The 27108-nt window shown below is 41.9% G+C and overlaps 1 protein-coding gene across 1 annotated transcript in view; it reads left to right on the forward strand.

Annotated features, from left to right (window-relative positions):
* Window positions 1-110: 110 nt before the first annotated feature.
* The window catches only part of Elp2 (elongator acetyltransferase complex subunit 2), a 36535-nt gene continuing 9537 nt past the window's right edge, over window positions 111-27108 (forward strand). The window contains exons 1-17 of the mRNA XM_028774810.1: window positions 111-268; window positions 2796-2874; window positions 5572-5642; window positions 7931-8087; window positions 8463-8540; window positions 10030-10094; window positions 10785-10851; window positions 11493-11630; window positions 13007-13102; window positions 15013-15113; window positions 15317-15448; window positions 19351-19500; window positions 19741-19929; window positions 22487-22556; window positions 23201-23293; window positions 23448-23505; window positions 24037-24109. Coding sequence (XP_028630643.1) covers window positions 131-268; window positions 2796-2874; window positions 5572-5642; window positions 7931-8087; window positions 8463-8540; window positions 10030-10094; window positions 10785-10851; window positions 11493-11630; window positions 13007-13102; window positions 15013-15113; window positions 15317-15448; window positions 19351-19500; window positions 19741-19929; window positions 22487-22556; window positions 23201-23293; window positions 23448-23505; window positions 24037-24109 — 1755 coding nt within the window. The 5' untranslated portion in view covers window positions 111-130. The remainder of the gene's footprint in view (window positions 269-2795; window positions 2875-5571; window positions 5643-7930; window positions 8088-8462; window positions 8541-10029; window positions 10095-10784; window positions 10852-11492; window positions 11631-13006; window positions 13103-15012; window positions 15114-15316; window positions 15449-19350; window positions 19501-19740; window positions 19930-22486; window positions 22557-23200; window positions 23294-23447; window positions 23506-24036; window positions 24110-27108) is intronic.

A 27108-nucleotide genomic window follows, 5' to 3' on the forward strand; every position in this document is an offset into this window, starting at 1 on the left:
TTAGCCCCGCCCCTGCCCCTTCGAAATGCGGACCGGCTAGCGAATGCGGGAGTATCCGCAGTTAGCTAGAGTAGTTCCGCTCTGGGGCGGAAGTGCGCGGGAGTGTCTCTTCCAGCGACTACCTGGCATCATGGTTTCTTCTGTGCTGGAGGTGTCTCATGTGTTTTGCTGCCCGAACCGAGTTCGAGGAGCTCTGAGTTGGAATACCGGGCCCGGAGGACTCCTGGCCTTCGGCACATCCTGCTCCATTGTTCTCTATGACCCTCAGGTACGAGGGATTAGGTGGACTCCGAGCCTCTAGGGTGCGCGCGCTACGGGCCCAGCTTGCAGGCCGAGTGCGCGGTCCAGCCCACTCCAGGGGTCTAGGAGGAGAGCCTCCCGAGCGACCTGGGCTCTGCTCTCTCCTATGTCTCTCAGCATCAACCTAGGGTGACTGTGGGTTGTGGTCCCCGAGCTGAAATCCCAAGGATGACATCCTTCTCAATACCCTTACAAGAATTGAAATTTAGACGTGGGTTAAAGCATCAGAATTCTTTGTTTACCGCGCAACATAGTTAACGAATTTCCATTGAATTGCAAAGAAATGTTACGGATATTTTAGGTACGTGAATGCAGCTTTTAAGGAACTGTGGGTGAAAATAGAGGATGGGAGTCTTAAACCCTGTTTATAAGGCAGGACTTAACCCGTGTTTTGGACGTCAGCCAGCTGATTATTTGGCAGTTTTCCTATTCAATTTCTCAAGTGAGTAATTAATGCACACTACCGGAGTTAGAACCTTCTGCCCCGGTTACTTTAGGATGGTGCAGTTAGTGTTGCATGGGTCCTTTGTGTCTGTTGAAACGCTGTAAACTAAAAGGTAGTGTAGGTGCCTGTGTGTTTCTCACAGTGCTGCATTGTTAAAATTCGATTTGAAATCCCATTTTCCTAAACTTTGCAGATACAAAGTTCTATATGAAAAAATATTATTTCTTCTAACCTATAGCATGCTGGTCTTAATTTCTTATCAATTCGCTATATGTAGTCTTGATTGTCAAGAAGTACATCAAACCAAAGGTAAACTTTTCATTGACCTTCAGCCAATGGTTAACTAAGCTGGTAGAAGCCTATCTTTGGGCAGAAGTCAGTGAATTCAGTGGATTTGTCCCCGAATAGCTTCTATCATTTTTAAAAATGCTTTTATTTTTTAGTGTTTTACTTTGTAGCCCAGGCTGCCTTGCCTTTGAATCCACTGTGTAGTTGAGGTTACCCACAAACTCACCATCCTCTTGCCTTAGCCTCCCAGGTGCTGAGACTATAGACCTGAGAGCCACCGTGTCCACCTCTGTCCTATTTTGTAATGATAACCTGATAGTCATGTTAGAGGGTTTAAAACATATTTTTACATATTTTAGAACCCCCAAAATGCTTTGTTAAGTATTTTTCTGATTGGATATTTAATTAAAGGAGAAGGAACACTTGAGATTTGGGGCTGGAGAGATGGCTTCTAATGGGTACAGTGCTTGCTGAGCAAACATGACTCAAATTCAGATTCCCTCAGCACCCATGTAAAAGCCAGGCATATCTGTATGTATCTAACTCCAGAGCTCACTGGCTGCCCATCTAGCCAAAACACGTCTCAGGTTCAGTACAGATGTGTGCACTTGCACACATAAAATGATACAATACAGATTTGAGGATGATGTTTAGTCAGCATTTTTGAGAGCCCCCCCCACAAGCTTTCTGTAGGCGTTGTGACACTACAAAGATAGTGAGTAATTACTTCTCAGTTTAGTGGGAGAGACAACGAAATCCATCAGTTCTTTCTAGCCTCAGAGGGCTCTTTTGTTAAATATATTAATTTATGTCTATTTGCCTGTTCTTTTTCCTGACCATGAGAAATTTTGTTTGGTATACAAGCTGGCATCAAGTCAATACTGTTGATAACAAACGTGGGAAGAGCTATAAAGAGAAGCCAAGTGAGCAGATCTTAGCTGTGGGCAAAGTAAGGCTGCCCAGGGGCAGCTGAGGATCTGATGGGAATCTGTTTGTAGAACTTGCAGGGATCAGATTTCTAGGGACTGTGATAATTATGGCCTTGTGTCACTGGTCACTAAGGCTAAAGAACCTACCACTGGACTAGCCACAACTTTGTATACATTAACTACAGATTCCTCAAAATGAACCATGAATTTGTATATGTTAACTGCAGATTTTTATTTTCCTTTCTTTAAATGATTAACTTGGGCTGGAGAGATAGCTCGGCAGTTATGAGCGCTGACTGCTTTTTCAAAGGATCTGGGTTCAATTTCCAACACCCACATAGCAGTTTACAATGTGTAAATCCAATTCCAGGGAATCCAACACCCTTATACAGAAATATATGCAGGCAAAACACCAATGCACATGAAATAAAAATAAATGAATTAAGTCTTCGACTAAATGCATTGTGGTATTATCTTGCTAAAGACTGTGGCCCACAAAGAAGGGACTACTTGCTTGTCTTGGAGAGTCCAGACAGGCTTGCTGACAAGGTGAGGTGGGTGAGCAGAACTATGTAGGTGAGGATCCAGGGAGCTCAGACCTTCAGTTATTAATAGGATTCTGGGAGTGATGTGTGGAAAGACAGGAAAGCTCTCTAGTGAATGGGTGACTTAAGCTACAGTAAGAGGTGTATGGCTTGAAACGCAACTCTATTGATGGAATTCTGCTCTTTTTACTGCATCAAAATACCATACTGATAACAGGTTTTTTACTTCCAGATTCCTTTGTAGCCTCCATTCTAATATACTAACTGGTATTTTTTTTTCCTCTAAAGAAAAAAAAAGTTGTTACCAATCTGAATGGTCACAGTGCTCGAGTCAACTGCCTGTATTGGATCCGCACAGGGGATGGCTGTAAGTGTCAAGCTGAGGAGGTTGAGCTCAAATGCTTTTTGATAAAGTATGGTTGATAGGTTTGCTTTCATTGTTTTCTGTATTTTAGCATTTCTTTCACTGACATTATATGTTTCGAAAAAAATTTAAAAGGTGTACACAGTGAAATGGCTGACTAGTGTTTTGACTTGACCTCAGGTGAAGCATGGATATACCCTGTGCCATGGCTTTTGATTGAAAAACTGTGAGCAGGGCATAAGTGGAGTTGATTCAAGTCTGTTTCTGATGTAGACTATTGCTTTATTTAGTTAAGACCCTGTATCTCCGTTGCACTTGATAGCGTTGCTTGAAAGGTAAGGGACTGTACTGGATCAGAGGACTCTAGGTGACCCTGAGCTGTGTGAGGCCCATGTTGTGTTCTTTCACAGGCCGTCATGCATGTGCTGTGTACTTGTCTATCAGCCACACAACCTGTGATACTTAACAGACTAAACAAAGACCCAGATAGGAAGCTTAAGCTGGTTTTTAACATAGCCAAACATTAAAGAGCCTTGAGGACATACAACATTGTGCTTTTGTTCTTGTTAATTTTTTATGGTTCTAACATTAGAATTCTTTAGATCTCATGAAAATTTGTATTAACATGTCTGATTAGGGCTTCTATTGCTGCAATGAAACACCATGACCAAAAGCAAGTTGAGGAGGAAAGGGTTTATTTAACTTCCAAAACACTGATCACTATTGAAGGAATTCAGGACAGGAACTCAAATAGGGCAGGATCCTGGAAGCAGGAGCTGATACAGAGGTCATGGAGGGGTGCTGCTTACTGATTTGTTTCGCCTGGCTTGCTCAGCCTGCTTTCTAATAGAACCCTGGTCCAGCAGCCCAGGGATGGCACCACCCACAATGGGCTGCGCCCTCCCCCATTGACCACTAATTGAGAAAATGCCATGTAGTTGGATCTAACAGAGGCATTTCCTCAACTGAGATTCCTTTCTCTCCAATGCCTAGTTTGTGCCAAGTTGACATAAAACCAGCCAATACAACATATTTTGTACATCAGTAATTAAATTACTATTGCCAGTGGGAATAGGGTACATACCACACACAGTGCATGTGGAGAAAGTCCATCCACCTTTGAGGGTTTGGGGATCAAACTCAAGTGATAGGTTTGTACAGCAGGTGCCTTTACCTAATGAGCTGTTTTGACTATATAATTACTATTGTTGTTTCTTTTTTTTTTTTTTTTTTTTTTTGGTTTTTCAAGACAGGGTTTCTCTGTGTAGCCCTGGCTTTCCTGGCACTCACTCTGTAGACCAGGCTAGCCTCGAACTCTCGAACTCAGAAATCCGCCTGCCTCTGCCTCCCAAGTGCTGGGATTAAAGGTGTGCACCACCACCGCCCGGCACTATTGTTGTTTCTTAAAGACTTGGTTTCACTGTGTCGCCTTGGCTGGCCTAGAACTCACTATGTAGACCATACTGGCCTCAAATCCACAGCACTCCCCGTGTCTCTTTCTCCTGAATGCTAGGGCTAAAGGTGTGTGTTCTCAGGCCCAGCATCATTGTAGTTTTTAAATGAACTATTAAGGAGTATTTTTTAGTTTTAACTTCTAATAGTGACATACATGGCCCACATTCAAAGCTTTTTAGGGTTTTTTTTTGGGGGAGGCATGGGGGGCTTCCAGACAGGGTTTCTCTGTGTAGCCCTGGCTGTCCTGGAACTCACTCTGTAGATCAGGCTGGCCTCCAACTCAGAAATCCACCTGCCTTTGTCTCCCCAGTGCTGGGATTAAAGGCGTGCCCCACCACTGCCCGGTTGCTTTTTAGGGTTTTAAGAGTGTGAAGTTGAGCACAAATTTAGAATGCTTGACTGCATTGGATAATTCCCCCTCATTCAAATTCTCTGACTCCAGGATTTTCCATTACCAGGAGTTTCCATTGCTGTAAATTCTCAGTGCCATGGAATTCCCCCAGTTGTCCTTCTGTACCTACTGTGCTGCGGTCCTGTACTCTTAGTTAAGTTCCTTCCCATTCTGCATTGTGATCAAGGCACAAATGCAGAATTTGCTTGAATTGGTGAGACTGTTCTATGGTTTTTATCTGTGATATTAAAAGAAAAAAGCTTGATACATCCACTACCTATCTCAGTTGGTAAATCAGAGTAAGTCTTGCATCAAGTCAGTAGCAGCCACTATATACTACAAAGGAGAGCTCTGAGTGTGTGTGCAGAAACACAGCTGTAAGTATAGTCACTGCCACCACTCGACATCAGAGACTACTAAAATCACCTCATAGGACATTACTGTGATATATTAATTTTACCTTCCATTTAAAAGTGATGTTATATAAAATGAATTTTGTGTGTTACACTATAGCCTGTGATCCTCTAATAAGGCTCTGTCACCAGATAATTTAATTTCCTAAAAACTTGATTATGGAAGTAACTTGATTTAAGAAAATGTGGTGGCTCATACCTTTAGCCCTAGCATCTAAAGGCACAGCCGGGTGAATCTTGGTGAGTCTGAGGCTAGCCTGGTCTACAGAAGGAGTAGACAGCCAGGGACTACACAGGGAAACCCTGTCTAGAAAAACAAAACACCACACCCCCCAATAAAACTCAACAACAACAACAACAACAAAAAACCCAACAGGAAGGAAAATAACTAGGTAAAGAAATGATATGAATGCAAATATTTACTGAGCTACACTTTTCCAGCCCCTTCCGCTGAGCTGGTGTCTGGAGGATCCGACAATCGGGTGATTCTCTGGGAACTAGAGAATAATCAGGTCAGTAGCTGTGTCTGATTCTAAGAAATGTACTTACTTTTTAAGTTTGAGCTCTCATTTCTGGTTTGTTGTTTTCTTTATTTATGAAGTACCCTAATTTCTTTCATATCTATTACTTCCTTTATTTGCTTATCTATAACCTATATATTTTATTGTTCTTTTAAATCTGAAGATAAAATCCCAGCACTAAGAAGGGGAAGTGGACACAAACTCCTACACCTAACCAAGAAGCTGTTTTCAATTGATACTTGCTGGGAAAGAGAAAATGGATTTCTACAGTGGAGTGTCACTGGATTGTTTATACTCTAGGCCAGGCCATGTCCAGGAGTAACTGGTCAACACAAAACGAACATGTGCACAGACACACATAAACAGCATGCACATACACACTTTCTGAGATAGTGTCACTGTATGCCCTAATCTAGCCTTAAAGACTGGATCGCCTAGATGGTTGGGATTACAGCTATGTGCAGTCTCCCAGCTGAGATTATCTTCTGCACGTCAGGGCTCCTATATCCTTCCTGTAATTTCTACTTCCACATTCTTGTGCTGTCACTTGTCCCTGTGAATTCCCTCATTCTCATGTGAGCTGTTCTGTTTTTAATAATGACAGACATTTTGGTGTATTAAATGGGTAGCTGCTGCCAGGCGAATATAGATGGGTAGTTGTTAGTAATGTTCCACACACTGTGTGATGATGTGCCTGGGCTTCTTTGATGAACAGATGGGTTGTTCCTAGTTTTAGGCAAAGATTAATAAAAGTGAAGCAAGTCATTGTGCTGGTTTTGAACATTACCCTGCAGAGAATATACAGCAGAGCCCTCCTGGTGTGAGTCAAAGACATCATCTTGAGGGCAGAGTGGACTTGAATAATGGAAATCCAAAGTGGTCTAAGCACAGTTGTGAGAACTTGCTGCACACCCCTCCCCACCCCCCCCGCCCCAAACTGTGGATGGCTTTTGAGTTGGATTGCAAAGTGGAGGGTTATTGTCTTGGGAAAAATTTAGGGGGTGAGGATTCCAAGTAGAAAACATTACAGGAATGAACCTGCCATTCCCATTTAAAATCTCTTAATATTCTGTTAAATTTGGAGGAGGCAGTTTTGGAAATGTTACTAGATAATACATGTGTGCAGAGGAAGAGGGGAAGATCATATTTGAGTACTAGCTTTAGGAGTTTGTTTAGGCTGGTCATGTAGTTCAGGTCTGTATTGTTAGCACTTAACAGGCTGAGGCAAGAGAATTATGAGTTCAAGGTCAATATAGGCTATTGACCCGGAGACTCAAACACTGTCTCAAAGTTTTTTGTTTTTGTTGGTCTGGGTACAGATGAGTGGCAAAACAGCTGCTTAGTATGTATGAAGCGCAGGATTCGATGGCTTTTGGGGAGGGGTTCTCTTTCAGCAGGCATTTGGAAGTCAGTGATGATTGCTAAGGAAGGGAGTATGTCAAGTTACTATGACTGCAGCGCTAACTTAGCATAAGAAAAGCTCTCTGAACTGACTGATTAGTTACAAAATAAATTGGGACTGTGATGGACAGGGAGATGACTAAGTAAAACCTAAGTTCTTTCTTAGGGCCCTGGGAGAAAGGCGATTCTGCAGAGAAAAATAGACAAGTAGGAAGATATAGAACCAGGTGCAGTCATGTCATGGAGCTGCTGACTCTATGACCAGACTTCCTGCTCCATCCCCTCAACATGGGATACAGGAAATAGAGGGCAAAGCGGCAGTAGGTTTTGGAGCCACCTGCATTTGAATGAGAGTAGAATGCCACCCCCACTGGGCCCAGTCCTAGCAGAAGAATCCAGGGAGAAGTGAGCTCCTGCTTTTGAGACCTGAAGAGACAGACTTGCCAGACATTTCCTTGGTGCTTCCCTAAGCTTCTAGTGGCGGGACAGTCAACTGAGGGGAGAGTGAGGCTAGACTGAGTGAGGTGGGGTATGAAGGGAATTGGGGTTCAAGGGAAAGGCCGAGCATCCTTGAGATTGGGTACCCACTTAGGCATTTCTGTGAGCACAGTGCTCAGTGCACCTCTCAGCTTGTTTAACTGAGGATGACCTTGAACTAATGATCCTCCTGTCTTTACCTCCCAAGTACCAGGATTACGAATGTACAGCTATCATGTTCTATCTATAGCCTCCTGGTCTTGATTTTTTGAGACAGTCATTTGGTAGCCCAGGCAGGCCTCAGATTTTATCAGCCTTCTGAGTTCTGGATTGAAGACATGAGCCAATGCCCAGCTTTATCATTCCTTTTTCTCATCACACGTGTGTCATGCCTGATTCAGGTTTTAAAAGCAGTCCGTCTCCAAGGCCATGAAGGACCTGTTTATGCCGTGCACGCTATTTACCGTATTGGGCCATCCGATGGCGAGCAGCATGCCCTGATAGTTTCTGCAGCTTCAGATTCCACAGTGCGAGTCTCTTCTAAAAAGGGGTCTGAAGGTAGGTTTAGAGGCTTTGTCATGTAGGGAATAGAATAGAAATTGTGCAATGACTCGCAGCTCCAAGAATACACATAAGTTCCAACATTTCAAGCAACTTTAGAATGTTATAATTCTAATACGAATGTGTTTCTTTTTGACTTTTACAAAATATCCCTTAACCAAACTATTTGACTAAGTAAATTCCTCCTAATTTTTAAATGAGCTATCTTGTTCTTTCTCATTTTGTTGAAATTTAATAAGTTAATTTCCTAAGATCACCGAGGCTTGGGGTTGAGGTCTCTCCATCTGTCTCCTGACACCCTGACTAGTGACACCACACAGCTTCTTTAGTTAGATAAGCTGAGAGGCAATTCATGTGCGTTTTGTTTTTCAGTAAAATACCTTCAGACCTTGAACTTCGGGGATGGATTCGTTCTGACTGTCTGCCTGTCTATTTTGCCCGGTACTAATGGTGAGTGCCCTGCCATTTATTAAAAGAACGCATAAAGAAATGTTTGGAGCCTGGACTTTGTATGTGTTACACTTGTTTCTTTTGTGTTGGTGATCCAGCTGATAGCCTCACACATGTTAAACAGCTCTCCGCCACTGAGTTCCCAGCCCTGTATCTAAATGCACTTATGAAATAAACTGGGCATTGAGATAAATGTCTGTGACCTCAGCCTTAGGGAGATGGAGGCAGGAGGGTCAGAAAGGCCAGCCTGGGCTACATGAGACTCTGTCTCAGAAACAGAACAACAAATAACAGATGTTTATAATATTTATTACAGCATTCAACACCCACGTCTGGATCATAAAGTTAAGGACAGCTATTAGGAATTTAGCTGAGATTTTACTGATTTAATATATGCTCCAAATTGATATTGCTGCTTATGGAATTTATCATAGATGTATCTAAATACGATTTTGAGAAAGTAGTTTTTTGAAGGTTGGACTAAATGCAAAAGTGCTTACCCTTGGGAGCTTCTTTAGATGGCAACTCTTCTTATCCTGTGTGATGAGTTTGACTTTACCTGCCTCTTTTATTCACAGAAATGGCAGTTAACGTGAGCCTGTTATTCTCTTTACCCCTCCTTTATCCGAGGACAGGCCCACCAGTCAGAGGCATGGCTGGGAAACTCTAGCCTCTTATGTTCTCTGCCCTCGATGGCAGGAGCTGAGACTCTGGCTCCATGTTAAACTTCCTTTATGCAAAGGTGGCTGGGAAGGCAGCTTGGTTTTGTAACAATCACCTTTTAGTCACCTCGGGGTTCTTAACCATTTGCATGATTGTGTGCTCTTTTATTTTGACATTTAATTTATTCTCAAAGTGTGAAGTCCTTGAAGTCATTGAACACATAAATGTAAAGATTTTTAGTCAGTGACTGATCCTGGGCTCAGAGGCTCTTCATATTCAGTTGGGCTAACAGTTTTTCCTTTTGGTCCTCTGGTGGTGGTGTAGGAAAGCACCTTACTTGTTACTTAAAATAAAGTTCGGTTAGACAACAACTTTTGGGAGTCATTTTAGCTATCCACTCAGTTTCTAAGGCAGTGTCTCTCTTCACATCACGTATTCTAGAATAGATGGCCTGCAAACTTTCTGTCAATTTGTCTGTCTCTCATCTTGCCAAGGAGTGCTTGGATTATAGATGCATAACACTACATCTGGCTTTTTTTATGTGAGTCCCAGTAATTGAACTCAGGGATTGATGTGGCAAGCACTTGCTTTCTCCCGGCCCCCTCCTTGTTCGTCCCCTCCCTTCCTCTCCCCTTCATCGTAATGCAGAGTGGAGATACTCACTGTTTTAGAGTTTGTCAACAAGGACTGACTAGAACTATGTAGAATGTCTAGTTATTCCTGGAGACCTTTTATTAGTTGTGTGACAGTGTGGGGAGCAGAAGGCAGTTTCCTCGCCTGTGACTGTAGCTGCAGGACTCTGAGCCATGCCTGTTTTCCTTCCCAGTGCCAATATTAGCATGTGGTGATGATGACTGCAGAATTCACTTATTTGTTCAACAGACTGACAAGGTAACTGTTTGTACCTGATTTTATTAATGTACTTTCTCATACATTACATTGTCCCTCCCTCTGTCCCTGCTCCCTCCATTCACCCACTCCTCCATCCTCCTCTCCATCCACTCCTTCTTTTCCCTCAGAAAAGGGCAGACCTCCCAGGGATATCAATCAAACATGGCATATCAAGTTGCAGTTAATAAACTAGAATTAGGTTTTGCTTAGTGACATGTCTTAATGTAGACTACTTCTAGATGATAACATTTTAGGGATGTTAGAGTTCAAACCAGAATAATCACAGGGTAATCTTCTCAACAGTTCTGTTAGATGCTCTTCCATGTTATGAACACCACATAACTACTTCCTTGGTCATCGGGCCCAGAGTTATTAGAGGGAAACTGATCACTGAAACCCATAAAACTGCTCCATGGAGGAGGGAAAGAGGAAGATGCCATGCTTGTTTTGCCTTTAGACTTTGAGTGCCGTACAGCATACCTGCTGAAGTTCTCTCTGGTCCTGTCTGTCCTCTATACAGAGTGCATGCTTTTTCTGTGCTAAAGGAGAGTCCCAGGAATATGGCTGGCTAGTCCTAGGCTTTGTTTCCTTTCCCTCTGTAAGAAATTTTGAAATAGTTGTAAAAGTCTAGGTATCCAGTGTTTTCAGTGCTGTATCCAAGGTGTACCTTACTGACGGTTGTCTTCCTAGTTTCGGAAAATGGTTTCTCTCTCCGGACACGAGGACTGGATAAGAGGCGTGGAATGGGCAACCTTTGGTCAGTATAAAATTTTACTAGACATGAACATGATGGGGACAAGTTTATGTTAAGGCCTTTCCTGCTTTAGTTTTTAAATTTTCTTTGTGTGTTACATTGTCTGCTGTCCCACATAGAAAGGGGACTTAAAACGTCATTTTTAAAAGGAGCACACCTACTATGACATGCATCTGGAGAGTGAAAGACAGCACTGAGGGGGTGGAAGCAGGGTTTCCTTTTGCCTTGTGAGTCCCAAGATCAAAGTCACAGGGGCTTGACTGAAAGTACCTTTGCCCACTGAGCCATCTCACTGGCCCAGAAAAGGGGATTCTTAACCCATTTGTTAACTCCTAATTGGGTGGTAGAACATGAAATAAATTGATATATGCAGAATGACAATAATTGTCTTATTTATATGTAGATGTTCAAGTTTTTTGTAGAACTTTGTGACCTAGCTATGGAGAACCACTTATTATATGCATATTTCTAACATTGTATATTTACCAGTGGCATTAAAGATGAATGCCTATCAAATAAATGAAGGGTAAGGGAACAAAATCTAATGTTTTTGGATCTAGAAATATATGCTCCATAGATGAAAAAGTCTTACACCTAAATTTACTGTGTTTTAAAAAGTAATATAGTATGTATTTTCTAATTAGGTAGAAACCTTTTCCTAGCAAGCTGTTCACAGGATTCCCTAATAAGAATATGGAGAGTGTATATGAAACCAACGTCTTTAGAAACCAAGGATGATAGTATAAGGCTGAAGGAAAACACGTTCACTATAGAAGACAATGGTGAGTAACAGTGAGGGGCTTGGTGTAATGGTGCGTAGCTCTGCTGGCTCTGTCATTTGTCTGGGTTTCACATGCCTGTGTGAAGGGCAGCTTTTTAAATGAGATGTTATTTTTCATGTTTAAAACATTTTTATAAACAGTCTAGTCTTTTTAATTACTGAAAGGCATGCTTAATGTTTATCAATTAATTTGTGAAATGCTGCAAGCGTAGCATAAGGAATAGTGTGAATTCTGGTCCTGTTGGAGTACATTCATAAGGGACAAGCTAAGTTATTTACATTTGAGTGGCATATGTAATTCAGATTTTCTTAGGGTATTAGATGTTATGTAATTACGGCAGTAGACTGGGTTCCCCACCCACAGGTCCTATTGGAATGCTGTATGACACATATGTATTTGAGTTTGCTGGTCCGCATTAGGCCTCACTCTCTAGGTGTACTGTTCTTGCTTTGTCTTAGTTACAAAGCCTGTTAGAGTTGCGACTTTGCTAGCAGTTATATAGGGAAAATCAAGAAATGATATAGCCAACATAAATAGCTATGCCAAAATATAAAAATCTTCATGTATTTGTTTTTAAAGTCTATAATATGAATTTAGTTTTCCTTGTTTTTTCATTTTTTTTTTTTTTAAACTGATAATTATTAAGCAGGGAAATAAGGAAGCTGGCTCACCCGTTTTGTCTGTCTGTCTATGTATCCATCTATCTATCTGAATGAACGACAGGGTTTCATACATCCCAGGCTGGCCTCCCTAACTCCTGAACCCCCTCCTCCCACCTTTTGACTGATGTTGCTATAAGAGGGCTGTGCCACTCTGCCTCCCTGTTAGTGTCACTCTGGGGCTGGAAGCCGGGGCTGTGGGCTGCCAGGCTTGTGCTATCTCACCTGAGTTAATCCCCAGCCTTGTGGTTTTTTTTTTGTTTTGTTTTGTTTTCTTGTTGTTGTTGTTGTACTGGAGATTAAACCCAGGGTCTTGCACATGCTAGGTAGAACACATCTAATCTATACATCAGCCCTAGTTTTGAGCTGACACATAAGAATTGTACATGTGATGTTTCAAAATGTAATGATGTGTGATTTTGCCTTTTAATTGCTGTGTAACAGCCTTTTCAGGAATATTTCAAAGAGTAAAATATATTCTTTAATATCAATGCTAAGATTGAGAAAAATGTAGGAGAAAATGTATTTTTAGCTCTTTTTCTCTAGTCAGGGAGGTTAATGAAATTTAGGGGGGTTGGTTTGTTTGTTCTTTTTGTTGAATTTAGATTATTATGTTTTGCTCTAATTTTTTGACATAATTATACAACAGATTTGATTTTACAAATGTTCTTCTTGGAAAAGCTATGAGGAAGGGTCCCTGAGTTGCTTCTGTTGTAGGTTTTAGCACAACAGTTGCTGTTGTCCTGGAGACAGTGCTGGCAGGACACGAAAACTCGGTGAACGCAGTTCATTGGCAGCCTTCATTTTACAAAGGTAGGAGGACGACCAGCAGCTCTTGCTTCATTGTGTGTAACTGGGGATTGCTTGGTGTAACTGAAGTTCATAAATGTGAGGTGTTTTGACCTGTGTAATCAGTGTGCTTATGGCAGCTCCACTGAGAGTCAGTCAGTCAGTCTTAGTAAGTTAGTCAGGCCGGCTGCTGCAGGGTGCTACACTGCCATCTTCCTCCTAACTCTGTTTCTTTAAAGTTCCTGTGGGATTCAGGAGTTTAAGGAAAATTGACTCAAGCCAACCTCACTGGAACCTTCACTCTCTTGATAGTGTGAAGGGGTGACACTGAGAGGCAGAACTTAGGAAAAACACTGCTTTTCCCTTCTGTCTTTTGCCCTTCCCCTCTGTGTGTGAGTGGCAGGGTACCATGTTGAGGCTGGTGCTGCTGTAAAGCTGAGGAAGGCACAGGCTGGTTCTTTGACCCAGGGAAAGCAATCAATGCTCAGGTGGTCAGCACTCAGCCCTTAGGTTGTGCATGTCTGCCACCGCGTCTTCACTGTTTCACGCTTGTCAGCCAGCGCCAATGTATGTCACGCAGCCTTGCTTAGTGGTCTCTTTCTTTCCAACCCGTAACCCCTCCACTTCTCCCAACCCATGTGCTCTACTGTCATTAACACAGGTGTCTGCACGTGCCTCTGTTCCAGGCCTCACTGTTGACCATCTCTGTAGCTCAGAGCCTACTAGCTGTTGATTTACTTTTTCTTTTCTAGGAGGCAGGTTTAATTTAAAACTAAAAAATAATCCTGTAGCACGTGATGGTCCTTGTCTTTGATCCCACCACTAGAGAGGCTGATTCAAAGTTGTAATTCTAGCAGCAGGGGCCTGAGACAGGAGGATTACAAGATCAAGGCTAGCCCATCTTGAATAGTGAGCCACACAAGTAAAAAGGAAGAAAGACTGTATACTCATATTTGCTCATTTGAAGCTATATTTCCACCAGTAAAAATAAGAGGAACAGAGATGGAGAGATACATCTGATGTCCTCTTTGGACTTTAAGGAATTCAAGGTAATTATACGCATAATTAATATTATTTTAATTTTTTTTTAAATAAATAGTTAAAATATTCAAAAAGGGGCTGGAGGTTGTTGAGTGACTAAGGTCCAGCATTGCTGTTGCAGAAGACCCAGGTCAGTTTCCAGCACCCATGTTAGGTGGCTAGCAGCTGTAAATCACAACTCCATGGGGTTAGACACCTCTGTACTTACTGACATAGAGATGCACTACAGACACATTGTTAAAAATAGTAAAGAGAAAACTTTTAAAAATAATATGTATTGTTTTCACAACAGACATTAGTTTTTATGTAGTTGAAGAGCCTGTATCCTTTTAAAGCTTTTCCTCCATTGTGTGGAGACACAGTACTAGGTCAGTGTGTGTTAGTCCTAGGCACGTTATATAGTCATGGACAGCATTGCTGTCCCTGACAAAGCGTGGTACTGGTATGTACTTACCCTTCTGCATCATTCTTTTGTACATGCTTAGAGATACAGCCATATTGGTTCATGTAGCTCTGGTTCATTACCCTATAATATTCCATTGTCTGAATATATCACAACTTGGTTGTACTAGGGGTAGATCTTGTGTCTGTTTGTACAGACTCACGGTGTACCAGACTGGCCTTGAGCGTGAAGCAGTCGTCCTGCTTCAGCTTCCTAAGTGATGGGTTATAGGTGTGAGCCATCACACCTGGCTTTGCAGGTGTGTCCCAGACTGGCCTTGAGCGTGAAGCAGTTATCCTGCTTCAGCTTCCTAAGTGATGGGTTATAGGTGTGAGCCATCACACCTGGCTTTGTAGGCTCTGCTGTTGTAATCAGTGTTCTACATTCCATTTTGTCCTGGCAGTCTTGAATTCTGCTTCTTGATCACCTAAAGACAGTTTTTCCCCTTCAGATGGCATTCTGCACCAGCCAGTGAAATTGCTGTCTGCCTCCATGGACAAAACCATGATTCTCTGGTCTCCAGATGAAGCATCAGGGGTTTGGTTAGAACAGGTAAGATATGGATATTTAAGAAATACAAAATGGAGCTTTATAGAGTCAATATATATACCCCAAATCTATATTCCAAGAGCTGTAAATTTTTACTCTTTATATGCATTGCACATTAAATAAAGTGTAACTTACTTTCTAGACTCCTTTTCCAGAGTGAGAAATGGACCTATTGATTGATAACTGTTTTTTCTGTTCTTGTGTAGGTCCGAGTAGGTGAAGTAGGTGGAAATACCTTGGGATTTTTCAACTGCCAGTTCGGTGAAAATGGCTCCATGATCATCGCTCATGCATTCCACGGAGCACTACACCTTTGGAAACAGAGTACAGTAAACCCAGTACGAGCATATGGGCCTCTTGCTGACTTGAACTTTCCTAGTAGGCACATTTAAGCAGAAATGACCTCCATTTCTAAAGATAGTGTGTGGTATTTATACTAGGTTAGAAGTTTGGACATTTCTAGGAAGAAGAGTGCAGAGTTGCATAGCAGTGTGACAGTATAGAATGACACTATTTATGTGAGTCTGCAGTGTGGCTCAGTGGCATTTCCCAGCTTATGTTAGGCCTGGGTTATCTGTCTTCTCCCCTCTCACCAGTCACAGGTGAAAGTTGGCGTCTGGATGCTTATATAAGTGATTTTTGAATTTAACAAACTAAACAAATAAGAATATTTGGTGAAATGTGACTTGTCATAATTTGGACACATATCCCATACCTTCCTATTTTAATATATTTTGCAAATTTTTTGTGTCTGTTGGTGTACATGTTTAGAAGATGACCTGCAGGACCTGCGTCCCCCTTATACTCTTGGGATGGAACTTAGGTCAGCTGTCAGCAGGCTTGGTGACTAGTGCCTTTATTTCTAAGCTATCTCACTTGCTGCCTTTATAAAGTACAAATTCATGGTTTTGTATCAGTTTGTGGCCTTTGTACGAATCCCCTTTGAGGTTTTAACTTCTTGTTTTATTGGAGAATTTGTCTTCCAGCCTCCATTTGGACTTAGCCTTTAGGATTATTTCCACAGTTAAGCAGCCAGTAAGTCTGTGACGTTGCTAGTGTCGGAACTATTTTTTTTTTTAAGGCAAACTCTTATTTCCTTAACTCAGCTGAACTTTGAGAATCTTTGCAGAAGAAAAGCACAAGATGAGGAAGGAGACACTCAAATCTGTAAACAATCTCACTGTGCCTGTGCATAGGATTTACAGTGTGGGGCTGAGGAGGTTTTTAATGGACTTTGTTAGATTGTCAGCAAACCTGGGCAGACAGCAGAGTTCTGCATACCTAAGACCTGGTACTCGTGTGGCCTCCCTGACAGTCAGCAGCCCACACACATGAGCTGCTCATTTTTAATCAAGATGAATTTTTTTAAGATTTATTTTTATGTGTCTGTGTGTGGCTATGTGCATGTAAATACAGGTGCCAGTGGAAGCCAAAAGAGGCTGTTGGATTTGTTGGAAACTGATGGTTGTGAGCTGGTTGACAAGGGTGTTGGGTACTGAACTTGGGTAGTCTGGAAGAGCAGTACATGCTCTTAACCAGTATGCCATCTTTCTAGCCCTTCAAGATTGATAGTCTTTATTTTTCAAAGATTTACTTTGTGTGCATGTATGTTTGTGTGAGTGTATGCTTAGGTGTATGTGTAGGTGTTTACACTTACTTGTGTACAGAAGCCAAGAGAGCCCTTGAAAGCTGGAATTGCAGATATTTTCAGTATGCCTGGCTTGTTCCATGACTGCTGAGATCTGAACTCTAGTCTTCATGATTGCTCAGCATGCACTCTTAAGCACTGAGCCCTCTCTCCAGCCCAGGGCTGATTTTTATGAACAAATAGGGAGTTACTATTGGAAGACTATACTGATAATCCCAAAGTTCTGTCCATAACACTCAGAGCCTGTTATAAACACCCATTAGAGTTTAACTTTACAACCTGTACTTGTATAGTAGGGGAATTAATATTATTTCTTTGCTATATGTTCTTACAAGATATAACTTAGTTTAATTATTGAGCCATCATGTTAGTTCATGCCTGTAATTCCAACGCTTAGAAGCAGAGATAGGAATATCAAGAATTCAATGCCAGCCTCTGGAGTAAAGTATGTTTGGGGCTAGCTTTGGTTACATGAGGCCCTATTTCATAAAATATTATTATTATTATTATTATTATTATTATTATTATTTTTAACCTGGTTTTCATTGGATATTTTATTTATTTACCTTTTAATGTTATTCCCCCCCAAAATCCCTTATCCCATCCCCCCTCCTCCTACTTCTGTGAGGGTGTTCCCCCCTCCCCCATTCCCACCTCCCTGCTCTCAAATTCCCCAACACTAGGGAATCCAAACTTTCAGGGACCATGGCCCTCCACTTCCACTGATGCCTGACAAGGCCATCCTCAACTACCTATACAGATGGAGCCATGAGTCCCTCCCTTTGTGTTCCCAGGCTGGAGGTTTAGACCCTGGGAGCTCTGGTTGAGTATTTTGATATTCCTTCTAAGAAGGCCCAAAGTACCCACACTTTGGTCTTCCTTCTTCTTGAGCTTCATGTGGTCTATGTGTTGTATCTTAGGTATTGTGAGCTTTTCGGCTAATATCCACTTATCAGTGAGTGCATACCATGTGTGTTCTTTTGTGATTGAGTTACCTCACTCAGAATGATATTTTCCAGTTCCATCCATTTGCCTAAGAATTTCATGAACTCACTGTTTTTAATAGCTGAATAGTACTGCATTGTGTAAATGTACCACATTTTCTGTATCCATCCCTCTGTTGAAGGACATCTGGGTTCTTTCCAGCTTCTGGCTGTTATAAATAAGGCTGCTATGAACATAGTGGAGCATGTGTCCCTGTTGTATGTTGGAACATCTTTTGGGTATATGCCCAGGATTGGTATAGCTGGGTCCTCAGGTAATACTATGTTCAATTTTCTGAGGAACCGCCAGACTGCTTTCCATAGTGGTTGTACCAGCTTATAATCCCACCAACAATGGAGAAGTGTGCCTCTTTCTCCACATCCTCGCCAGCATCTGCTGTCACCTGAGTTTTTGATCTTAGTCATTCTGACTGGTGTGAGGTGGAATCTCAGGGTTGTTTTGATTTGCATTTCCGTGATGACTAAGGATGTTGAACCTCAGGTGCTTCTTAGCCATTCGAGTTCCCTCAGTTGAGAATTCTTTGTTAAGCTCTGTACCCCATTTTTTAATTGGGTTATTTGATTGTCTAGAGTCTAATTTCTTCAGTTCTTTGTATACCTTGGATATTAGTCCTCTATCAGATGTAGGATTGGTAAAGATCTTTTCCCAATCTGTTGGTTGCGGCTTTGTCCTATTGACGGTGTCCTTTGCTTTACAGGTTTGCAGTTTTATGAGGTCAATTCTTGATCTTGGAGCATGTGCCATTGCTGTTCTGTTCAGGAACTTTTCCCCTGTGCCCATGTGTTCCAGGCTTTTCCCCATTCAGAAAATATTATTGACTATATTCATTAGACATGGCTTTAAACAATCTGTTGGTTACATAATTAATTTCATTTTTCTCTTACTTGAGTTTATTGAAAAAGGGTCTGTGAGGCCAGGTGTGTGGCAGTCTATGTGATTGCTGTTATGAGCTGAGTAGGTCGACCAACATGATGTGATTTATCCTTCTGTCCTTTGTACCCACAGGTCCTTTAACTTTTGTTTTTTGAGCCAGGGTGTCTCTGTGTAGTTCTGGCTATCCTGGAGCTTTCTATGTAGATTAGGCTAGCCTCAAATTCACAGAGATCTCTCAGCTTCTGCCTCCCCAGTGCTGGGTTTAGAGGTATACACTAGCATACCTGGCCAAGCTCTTTAATTTAATATAGAAACCCTTTAGGTTCACATTCAGTCAGTCTCATTTTGCTTAGTAGTCTTTCTTCACTATGGAGTTTAATAAATGTTCAGCAAGCATATAATATATGCTGTCATTGCGTACTTCATGAGTATAAACTCATTTAATCCTTCTGATTCGTTTGCATGGTGGTCATTTTTTAATACCTGTTTTACAGGAGAGTTGATAGGTAACATCAAGCCATCTGGCTGCTCGGAAATTTTCCACAATTACTAGTTTAAAGGATACAGCACACATTTGAATATTACAGATTAATATGGTTGGTTGGGAAACAGCTCCTTTTATTTTATGATCTGGTCTTAAATATTTAGCCTTACAGCTTTCCTCTTAGTGCCCCCTGTTTATTTTGGTTATGTGTATGCCCATTTTCATTGCAGAGGCAGTGGGCTCCAGACATTGTCATTTCAGGACACTTCGATGGCGTCCAGGACCTAACGTGGGATCCAGAGGGAGAGTTCATCATCACTACCAGCACCGATCAGACAACTCGCCTTTTTGCTCCATGGAAGAAGAAGGGCCGATCACAGGTGAGACATCTTCCTCCTTAACTCAGGGACTTCCTTCCTTGATGTTTCCCAGGTGAGTAGCCTGCGTTAGGATGTTTAGGCTCAGGCTGCCATGCGACGTCACTGCACACCACTGGATCACTGGCAGTGGGAACTACTTGGCAGTAGCAATTTTTTGCATCCTGTATTTTGCTTGTTGAAGAGGACTGAGTTTTGAAGTGTGTGCTTGGTTTCATTGTATGTGCTATGTTTTAACCCCAGGTCACTTGGCATGAGATCGCAAGGCCTCAGATACATGGATACAACCTCAAGTGTTTGGCGATGATTGATCGGTTTCAGTTTGTGTCTGGGGCAGATGAAAAAGTTCTTCGTGTTTTTTCTGCTCCTCGGAATTTTGTGGAAAATTTTAGTGTTATTTCCCAGCAGTCACTGGATCACATACTCGATGATGTGAGTAGTTCTCTAATTTAGAGATAGCATACAGGTAGAAAAGAAGTGAACTCATGTTTCAGGTTTCATAGACTTTTATGGGAGCCATGGCATGTAGTGGTGTAAATGTTAAACACAACCTGGAGAAGTGGCTCAGCAGCAAACAGCATTTGCTGATCTTGCAGAGGACCTGAGTTTCATTTTCAGCACCTATGTGGTGGCTCACAGCCTTCCTTAATTCCAGTTGCAGGGACCCAGTGCTTTCTTCTGACCTCCACAGGCACCAGGCACACAGGTGGTACACATATATACATGTGGGCTAAATACTCATGACACAGAAAATAATTCTAAAATAAACAAACAAACACAGATCTTTGTGTAAGAAATGAGTTCAAGACTCTAAGCAGTAATATGTTCATTGAGACACGCCTGTCATATGTTGTCTCTACAGTAGGTGACTGGATCAAGTGATGAATGAATTCTATCTTGATAAAGATTCCAGTCTTTCTGTAGGGCAGAAGTGGGACACTGAACTAATGGCATAGGAAGAGTTAATTGCTGCATCTTTTTTTTTTTTTTTTTTAATTTTTTTGAGACAGTGTCTCATGTAGTTTTGACTGGGCTCTAGTTTGCTGTGTAGACCAGGCTAGCCTCAAACTCAGAGATCTACATGCCTCTTTCTTCCAAATGCTGGGATTAAAGGTATGTGCCACTACTTCTGGCTTAATAACTATGACAGGAAAATAAGTTGTGGAAGAAAGAGGTCACCAGTTAGAATAATGAACAATTGTTTTTAATTAAAGTTACTATGATTTGTATGTCTGAGTGTTTTGCCTGTACACATGTCTGTATATCATGTGAATGCAGTGCCCTAAGAAGCCAGAATAGGAGGATCTTCTGGAACTGGAGGTACAAATGGTTGTGAGCCACCATGTGGATGCTAGGGATGGAACCCAGTGTCTCTGTGGAGAGCAGCTAACCACTCAGTTCTCCTAACCACTCAGCCGTTGGTCTAGTCCCAGTGAAAATGTTTTACTGGGACATTTGTTATTTTTGTTTATTTATGTCTGCTTTTTACATAAGATTTGGGGGTACTTAAAAAATTGAATTTGGATTTAAAATGCAGCTTGGGTTACTTAGCATGTACATGGTCCATGGTTCTAGTGCTGAAGATAACAAATAACATGGATTGTAAGATTATGAAATAGGTGGTGTGTGCCTTTAATGCCAGCACTTGGAAAGCAAAGGCTCCCATATGTGTATGAGTTCAAGGTCGTCCTGGTCTTCATAGTGAGTGCTAGGTCAGCGAAGGCCACATAGTGAGACGTGTCTCCAAAAAAACCAATCAAACAAACAAAGAAATAAAATAATAAAGTAATGGAAATCAAGTGGGAAGACATTTGGCTATAGAGAATGGTTCTAGTGCATATAAGTGCCTGTTTATACTTTATTACTGAGAGTTGGGTCACAGGTAAAAGGTAGGGGGGGTCAGGGAGGGAAGCCAGCGCTTTAGGGCTGTGGAAGAGGGAACTGAAGGGTTGACAGAAAGTGCTGGAAGGCTTTAGGTTGTGGGTAATAATTGCTCCTATGGTGCTGTTGGAAGAATGCAGCAGTGTGGGAAAGGCAGGAGCGAGCAGAGCAGAGCATGGGGAGTGAATGCCTTCAGCTTCATTTGGCAGCGCTTCCTGCCTCAGCTGTCTCAGTAGCTGAAGGCAGTTGCTTCTGTTCTGCTATTCTGCTGCTGCTGAGGGATCCAGAGGGAGCTCTGTGGGTGGAGGGAGAGCAGCCTCAGGGCCTGGGAGTTCTAGGAAATGAAGTAGTGTTTTCTGGGATTCTAGGAAAGGTTTAGCCCAGATATATACTTGTTTCTTTGTGCTAGAACACAGACTTTGTCCTCATTATGAGTGCAGGATTGCCTCTCACTACCCTTTTCCACAGTGTATGGGATAGCATGCAACACGCCCCAGCCAGGTGGTCATTGTCAGCCCTTTGGTGTTTTAAGATCATATCACTCATGTCTACTTCCAGCATGTGTGTAAGACTGAATTAGTAAACACTCGGCATATGGTTGTGTATCATTTCTGATGCTTAGCATGTGGCTCACATGTGAGTGCAGGGTCTAGGCAGAGTTGGCTCTTCTGATCATATTTCACTGAATTGTAAAAGTTGCTTTAAGTTATTTACATATATATAATAAAAATGTCATGACTATACCTTTTTGGGCTACTACTCTCTCTTGGGGGCATCCCTTGAAGCTTTTGGGGGCCAGAGTCCTTGGCCCTACATTTCAGCCTACTGTACCAGTTGGAATCTGCAGCCCATTGCTCTGTGGGTTACTGAGGAGCTTACAGAGAAAGCTTTAGAAATGCCTGACGGAGGTGGGATGGTGGGGTAGGACCTGTCTGTTGGAGAAGGATTGCTTGGAGTGGCATCTGCCAGTTCAGGAGTTGGAAAGATGGCAGCCACACACAACAGGCTAGAATTGTTCTCGGTATTTATGAACATTACTTTTTTGTGGTATTTGATATATCAGTGACTTTTAGTGTCTGAAATGTACATATTGTGCTTTTCATTCTAGGAAGATGATGATCTTCCAGAAGGAGCCACTATTCCTGCATTAGGGCTATCAAATAAAGCTATCTTTCAGGGTAAGAATTTAGTCTCCAAAATTATTGGATGGCTCTAGTACTTAAAACTTAGTTACAGACTTATGTAATGCACGCCTGGTGTTCTCGTATGGCTGTTTTAAAACCTCATATTCTGTGATAACTGCTCTGTTCACATGTAGCCACTGACACAGGAGCCATTCTCACCTAGGATTTCACAGAGCTCTTCACTCACCAGTGAGACTGTGAGCAACATGAAAGATCAGTTCTATTTGGAAAAAAAAAAAAGAAAAAAAGAATCTTGAGCCGGGCGGTGGTGGCGCACGCCTTTAATCCCAGTACTTGGAAGGCAGAGGCAGGTGGATTTCTGAGTTCGAGAGTTCGAGGCTAGCCTGGTCTACAGAGTGAGTTCCAGGACAGCCAGGGCTACACAGAGAAACCCTGTCTCGAAAAAAAAAAAAAAAAAGAATCTTGCAAATAGCTAGATGAAAAAAAAATGGACAGAATCTTTGTGGAATTCATTCCTACTTCAGGAGCTAGTTTGGAAAATACTAGAGTAGAAATACATTTGCAGCACAGGACACAGCACTGAAATAATTATTTGGAAGGCTGCTGCTCTCTGATATGTAGCTTTGAGGCATTGTCATGGCACCTCTATTCATGGTATCCATGTTTCTCTAAACTAGAAGACCTGGCCGCTCAGCCTTTTGAGGAGGAGGAGCTCTTAAACCCTGGCTTCGGGTATCCTCAGATGGCTTTTCAGCCCGCCGTTCTTAATGGTAAGATGCAAGTTAATGAAATCTTTAGCACACACAGTCTACTCTGGCTATGGACCTAAAGGAGAGCTATGACTTTTACTTTCTATTTGGCTAAAGATAGGGGGGAAAAAGTATAGTATTCAACATTTATTACAGAATTAAAAATGTCTTATAGAACCTCCCACTGAGGATCATCTTCTGCAGAACACCTTGTGGCCTGAGGTTCAGAAACTGTAAGTTGAACTGTCTTTGGAGTCAGTCATGGCTTGAGTTAACTTGACTTTGGCCTTCCCCTTCCTCCTACCTACATTGTCCTCCTGCCCAATAGAGCTTCATAGGGGTGAGAGAACCTCATGGGTTTTTATTTTGTTTTTGGTTATTTGTTTTACATTGCTGTTTATTATGTTTGTTAGTTGGTTGGTGTTAATTTCCCAGATAAAGAGGTATGGCATAGTTTCTGTTTGTTACTCAGCTGGACATTTTTATTTTTGCTGGTTCCCAGCAACATGTTTCCATTGTGGTTTCTTGGGCTGGTGACATTAGACATGAAAACCCGTGTGGAGTGACGTTACCTTTGGAAGCTCTTGTTATTCTTTGGTTCCATTTTTTCCTCCTAAGTAGTTACCTAGGCAAAGTGTGATATTCCTTGAAGGAATTGTGAGTTAGGTTGAGGGGATGATCCTTTTCACTTTAAATTTTTTTTTGCATTGTAAATCCAAATACATTAGTAATACAGAGGCATATGCTTTCTCTTTAAATTTTAGGTATGGACATGGGTATGAGATATTTTGTGTTGCTTGTAACAATTCGAAGACTCTACTTGCCTCTGCTTGCAAGGTAGGGTGTTTGTAGGGTGTGTGTGTTTAATTTTACTTGGTCACAAGTAATTACAGTCATTGCGCTTTTGTAAATACAGCAGATGTGTGTAGAGTCCGCGTGAAACAACACTTTTAGGTGCCGTTGCCTGAATCTTTTTCTTATATTTTCTTCTCATCTTATATTTTCTTCTCATCTTTCTTTAAGAACATGATTACATTTTAAATCAATTTTAGAACTCATTCATTCTTAGAGTTTATCCTTGAACAGTTTGGGTTTGGGGATATTGATCCCTATGCACACACACAAACAATATACACATGAAATTTCCAGAGTTCACATCACTGAAGAGAATGCCCTTGGCAGCCAGGTAGGCTGCCCAGGTCTTTTCCTTCCAGGGGTATGCAGCAGCAGCTCCCTGGGAGAGTGCAGCCTGTTGCTGGTGTTGTCATGAGGGGCCTTGGAGACAGTTGGCTGGTGTGTGTGTGTGTGTGTGTGTGTATGTTTGGGATCTCATGTTGTCCGCAGTCAAGGCACCAGACAGAGCACAGTGGCCAAGTCGTTTTGTCTGTGTACACCAAGCTACAGAGTAAACATAAGATTGTGGCCCTGTGCAGGGACAAGGTCAAGTTCCCTGGCCACTGGCAGATCTACGTTACAGAGAACTCTGGCTTCCCCAAGTTTAATGCAGACGGACTTGAAGACGTAGCTGAGATGTGGCTCATCCCTGATGGCTGTGCTGAGCGCTTGTGTATGCTGAACCTGCCGCCAGCCTCCAGTCATGCTCAGTAGTAAATGCCATATCCTGCTCACCTGAAGGAAAGAAATTCCTCAGCAGCCATTCCAGGCCTATACCTCCTAAGAGGGGTGAGGTCTTGTGAGCTTTTCCTGCCAAGTGTTAATTTTTATAAAATATCTTTAAGTTAGGACAGCAATTGTCCAACTGTATCTTCTGGTTTATTTTGTGTGATTTTAGAATTAGCTCCACAGTTTCTGCAGTTTGTGGGGATGGCAATGAGTCTGTAGATCAGTTTGAGGAGAATTTTAACAGTATCTGAATAATGCCCCTTCTTTCTACAAGTCTGTAATTTCCCCTAGGATGACCTTTTAGAGTAATGTTAGATTCAAGGAAAAATAGCTCTCACTGTCTAAACTCCCTGTCTCCCTCATGCTGTACCTTCTACTGCTCACATCACAGCCTCTGGAAAGCATAGAGGTTTTGGTGTCTTGTCTCAGCACATATTGGTGAGATTTACCCTTTTCATATATATATGTATATGTATATGTATATATGTATATAAATATATATATATATTTTGAGACAAGAAAATTTACTTTGTACACTAGGCTGGTGTTGAACTTAGATCTGCCTGCCTTTATTTCTCAATTACTGGGACAAAAGGGATGAGCTACCATGATTTTTAATCTTTTTTTTCATTCCTAGATCCAAATCCCATTTTTCTACATATTATTCAACTCAGTTCAGTACAAGTTTGTTAAGAACTTATCAAGGACTGGTACTGTGCTCATTAGGTAAAGGAATACCATTAGGACTGAGTCCGATCACTAGTATTCACATGGTGGAAGGAGAACCAACTCTTACAAGTTGCCATCTGACCTCCACAAATGACCCTCTCTCCCCATACCAACACTCAGAGACATGAGAAATAGATAAAGGGGAAAAGCCTTTGAAAGTGATTGTGCACACCTGCAATCTCTGTACTTGGGAGATCGAGGCAGGAAGAGCGGGAACCTAAGGTCAGCTCCAGCTACAGCGGTAAGATTTGAAGCCAGTTAGGCCTACCGAAAGCAGCAGCAAACCAGTGTAGTTTTCTTTGGTTTTTAAGGCATGAGCAATTTGAGCCTTATGGGAGGATCTCCTTCTCTACAATTTCCCTGATTAGCTTATAAAACTGGATTTGCTCTTTTTTTAAATTTTATATGTATATGAGTGTTTGTCTGAATGTCTGTCTGTGTGCCATATTCATGCATGCCTGTGGAGGCCAGAAGGGGGCAGTGGATCTCTTGGTTCTGGAGTTAGAAGCAGTTGTGAGCCATCCTGTGAATTCTGGGAGCTGAATCAGAAGTGCAGCTAGTGTTCTTGACCATCTCTCCAAGCCCTTCCAATAGTTTTGTAAAACTTTATAGATTTTCTAGGTAAGACAACTGATGGAAGTGGGTTTTTGGGGAAAGGTTTTAACTTAGTTTTAAACCTTAGTTTAACTTAGTTTTAAGTAAAAACTAAGGTTTTAACGTTTCAAGAGGGTCAGTCCATTTACATCATGGTGGGAAGCATGGCAGCATGCAGGCAGACATAGTGTTGGAGGAGAAGCTTAGAATTCTGCATCTGGATCCTCAGGCAGCAGGAAAGACACTGAGACTGGCTTGGGCCCTTGACACTTCAAAGTTCAACCCCTGTGACACACTTCCTCCAACAAGGCCACACTTCTTAAATCATTCAGTGACCAAGTATTCAAATCTATGAGCCTAGGGGGCGCCATTGTCATTCAGACCACCGCACTATATGTGAGTCTTTTAATGGGTGCAAAATAAGCCTGTTTGTTACACAGCTCTCCCATAGGACCCTTCAGTAGCTGCCGCATCTCTAGTGATGCTGGTTTTCTATTGTTGTGGTAAAAACCAAGACAAAGGCAACTATAATAGGAAGCATTTATGTAGGCCTACGGTTCCAGAGGGACAAGAGTCTATCACCAACATAGTGGAGAAATGTGTCTGCAGGCATCCTTGGCAAAAACAGAGAAATAGGGAGAGTCTTTTGACCTCAGAGCCCTCCACCAGTAGCATACTTCCTCCAGCAAGGAAGGCCATACTCCTATATCTTCTCAAATAGTCTTGAGCTCAGGACCAAATAGTCAAATGCCCAGACTAGGGAGGATATCTCATGCAAACCACCAGATGCCATCTTTTTATTCTTTCTACTAGAAATACCTCTCCTTGCCCAGTCCTCTCATGGTGTGTGTGTGTGTGTGTGTGTGTGTGTGTGTGTGTGTGTGTGTGTG

This window comes from Grammomys surdaster, unplaced genomic scaffold (genome assembly GCF_004785775.1).
Source record: "Grammomys surdaster isolate TR1022 unplaced genomic scaffold, NIH_TR_1.0 243, whole genome shotgun sequence".
Lineage (NCBI taxonomy): Eukaryota > Metazoa > Chordata > Mammalia > Rodentia > Muridae > Grammomys > Grammomys surdaster.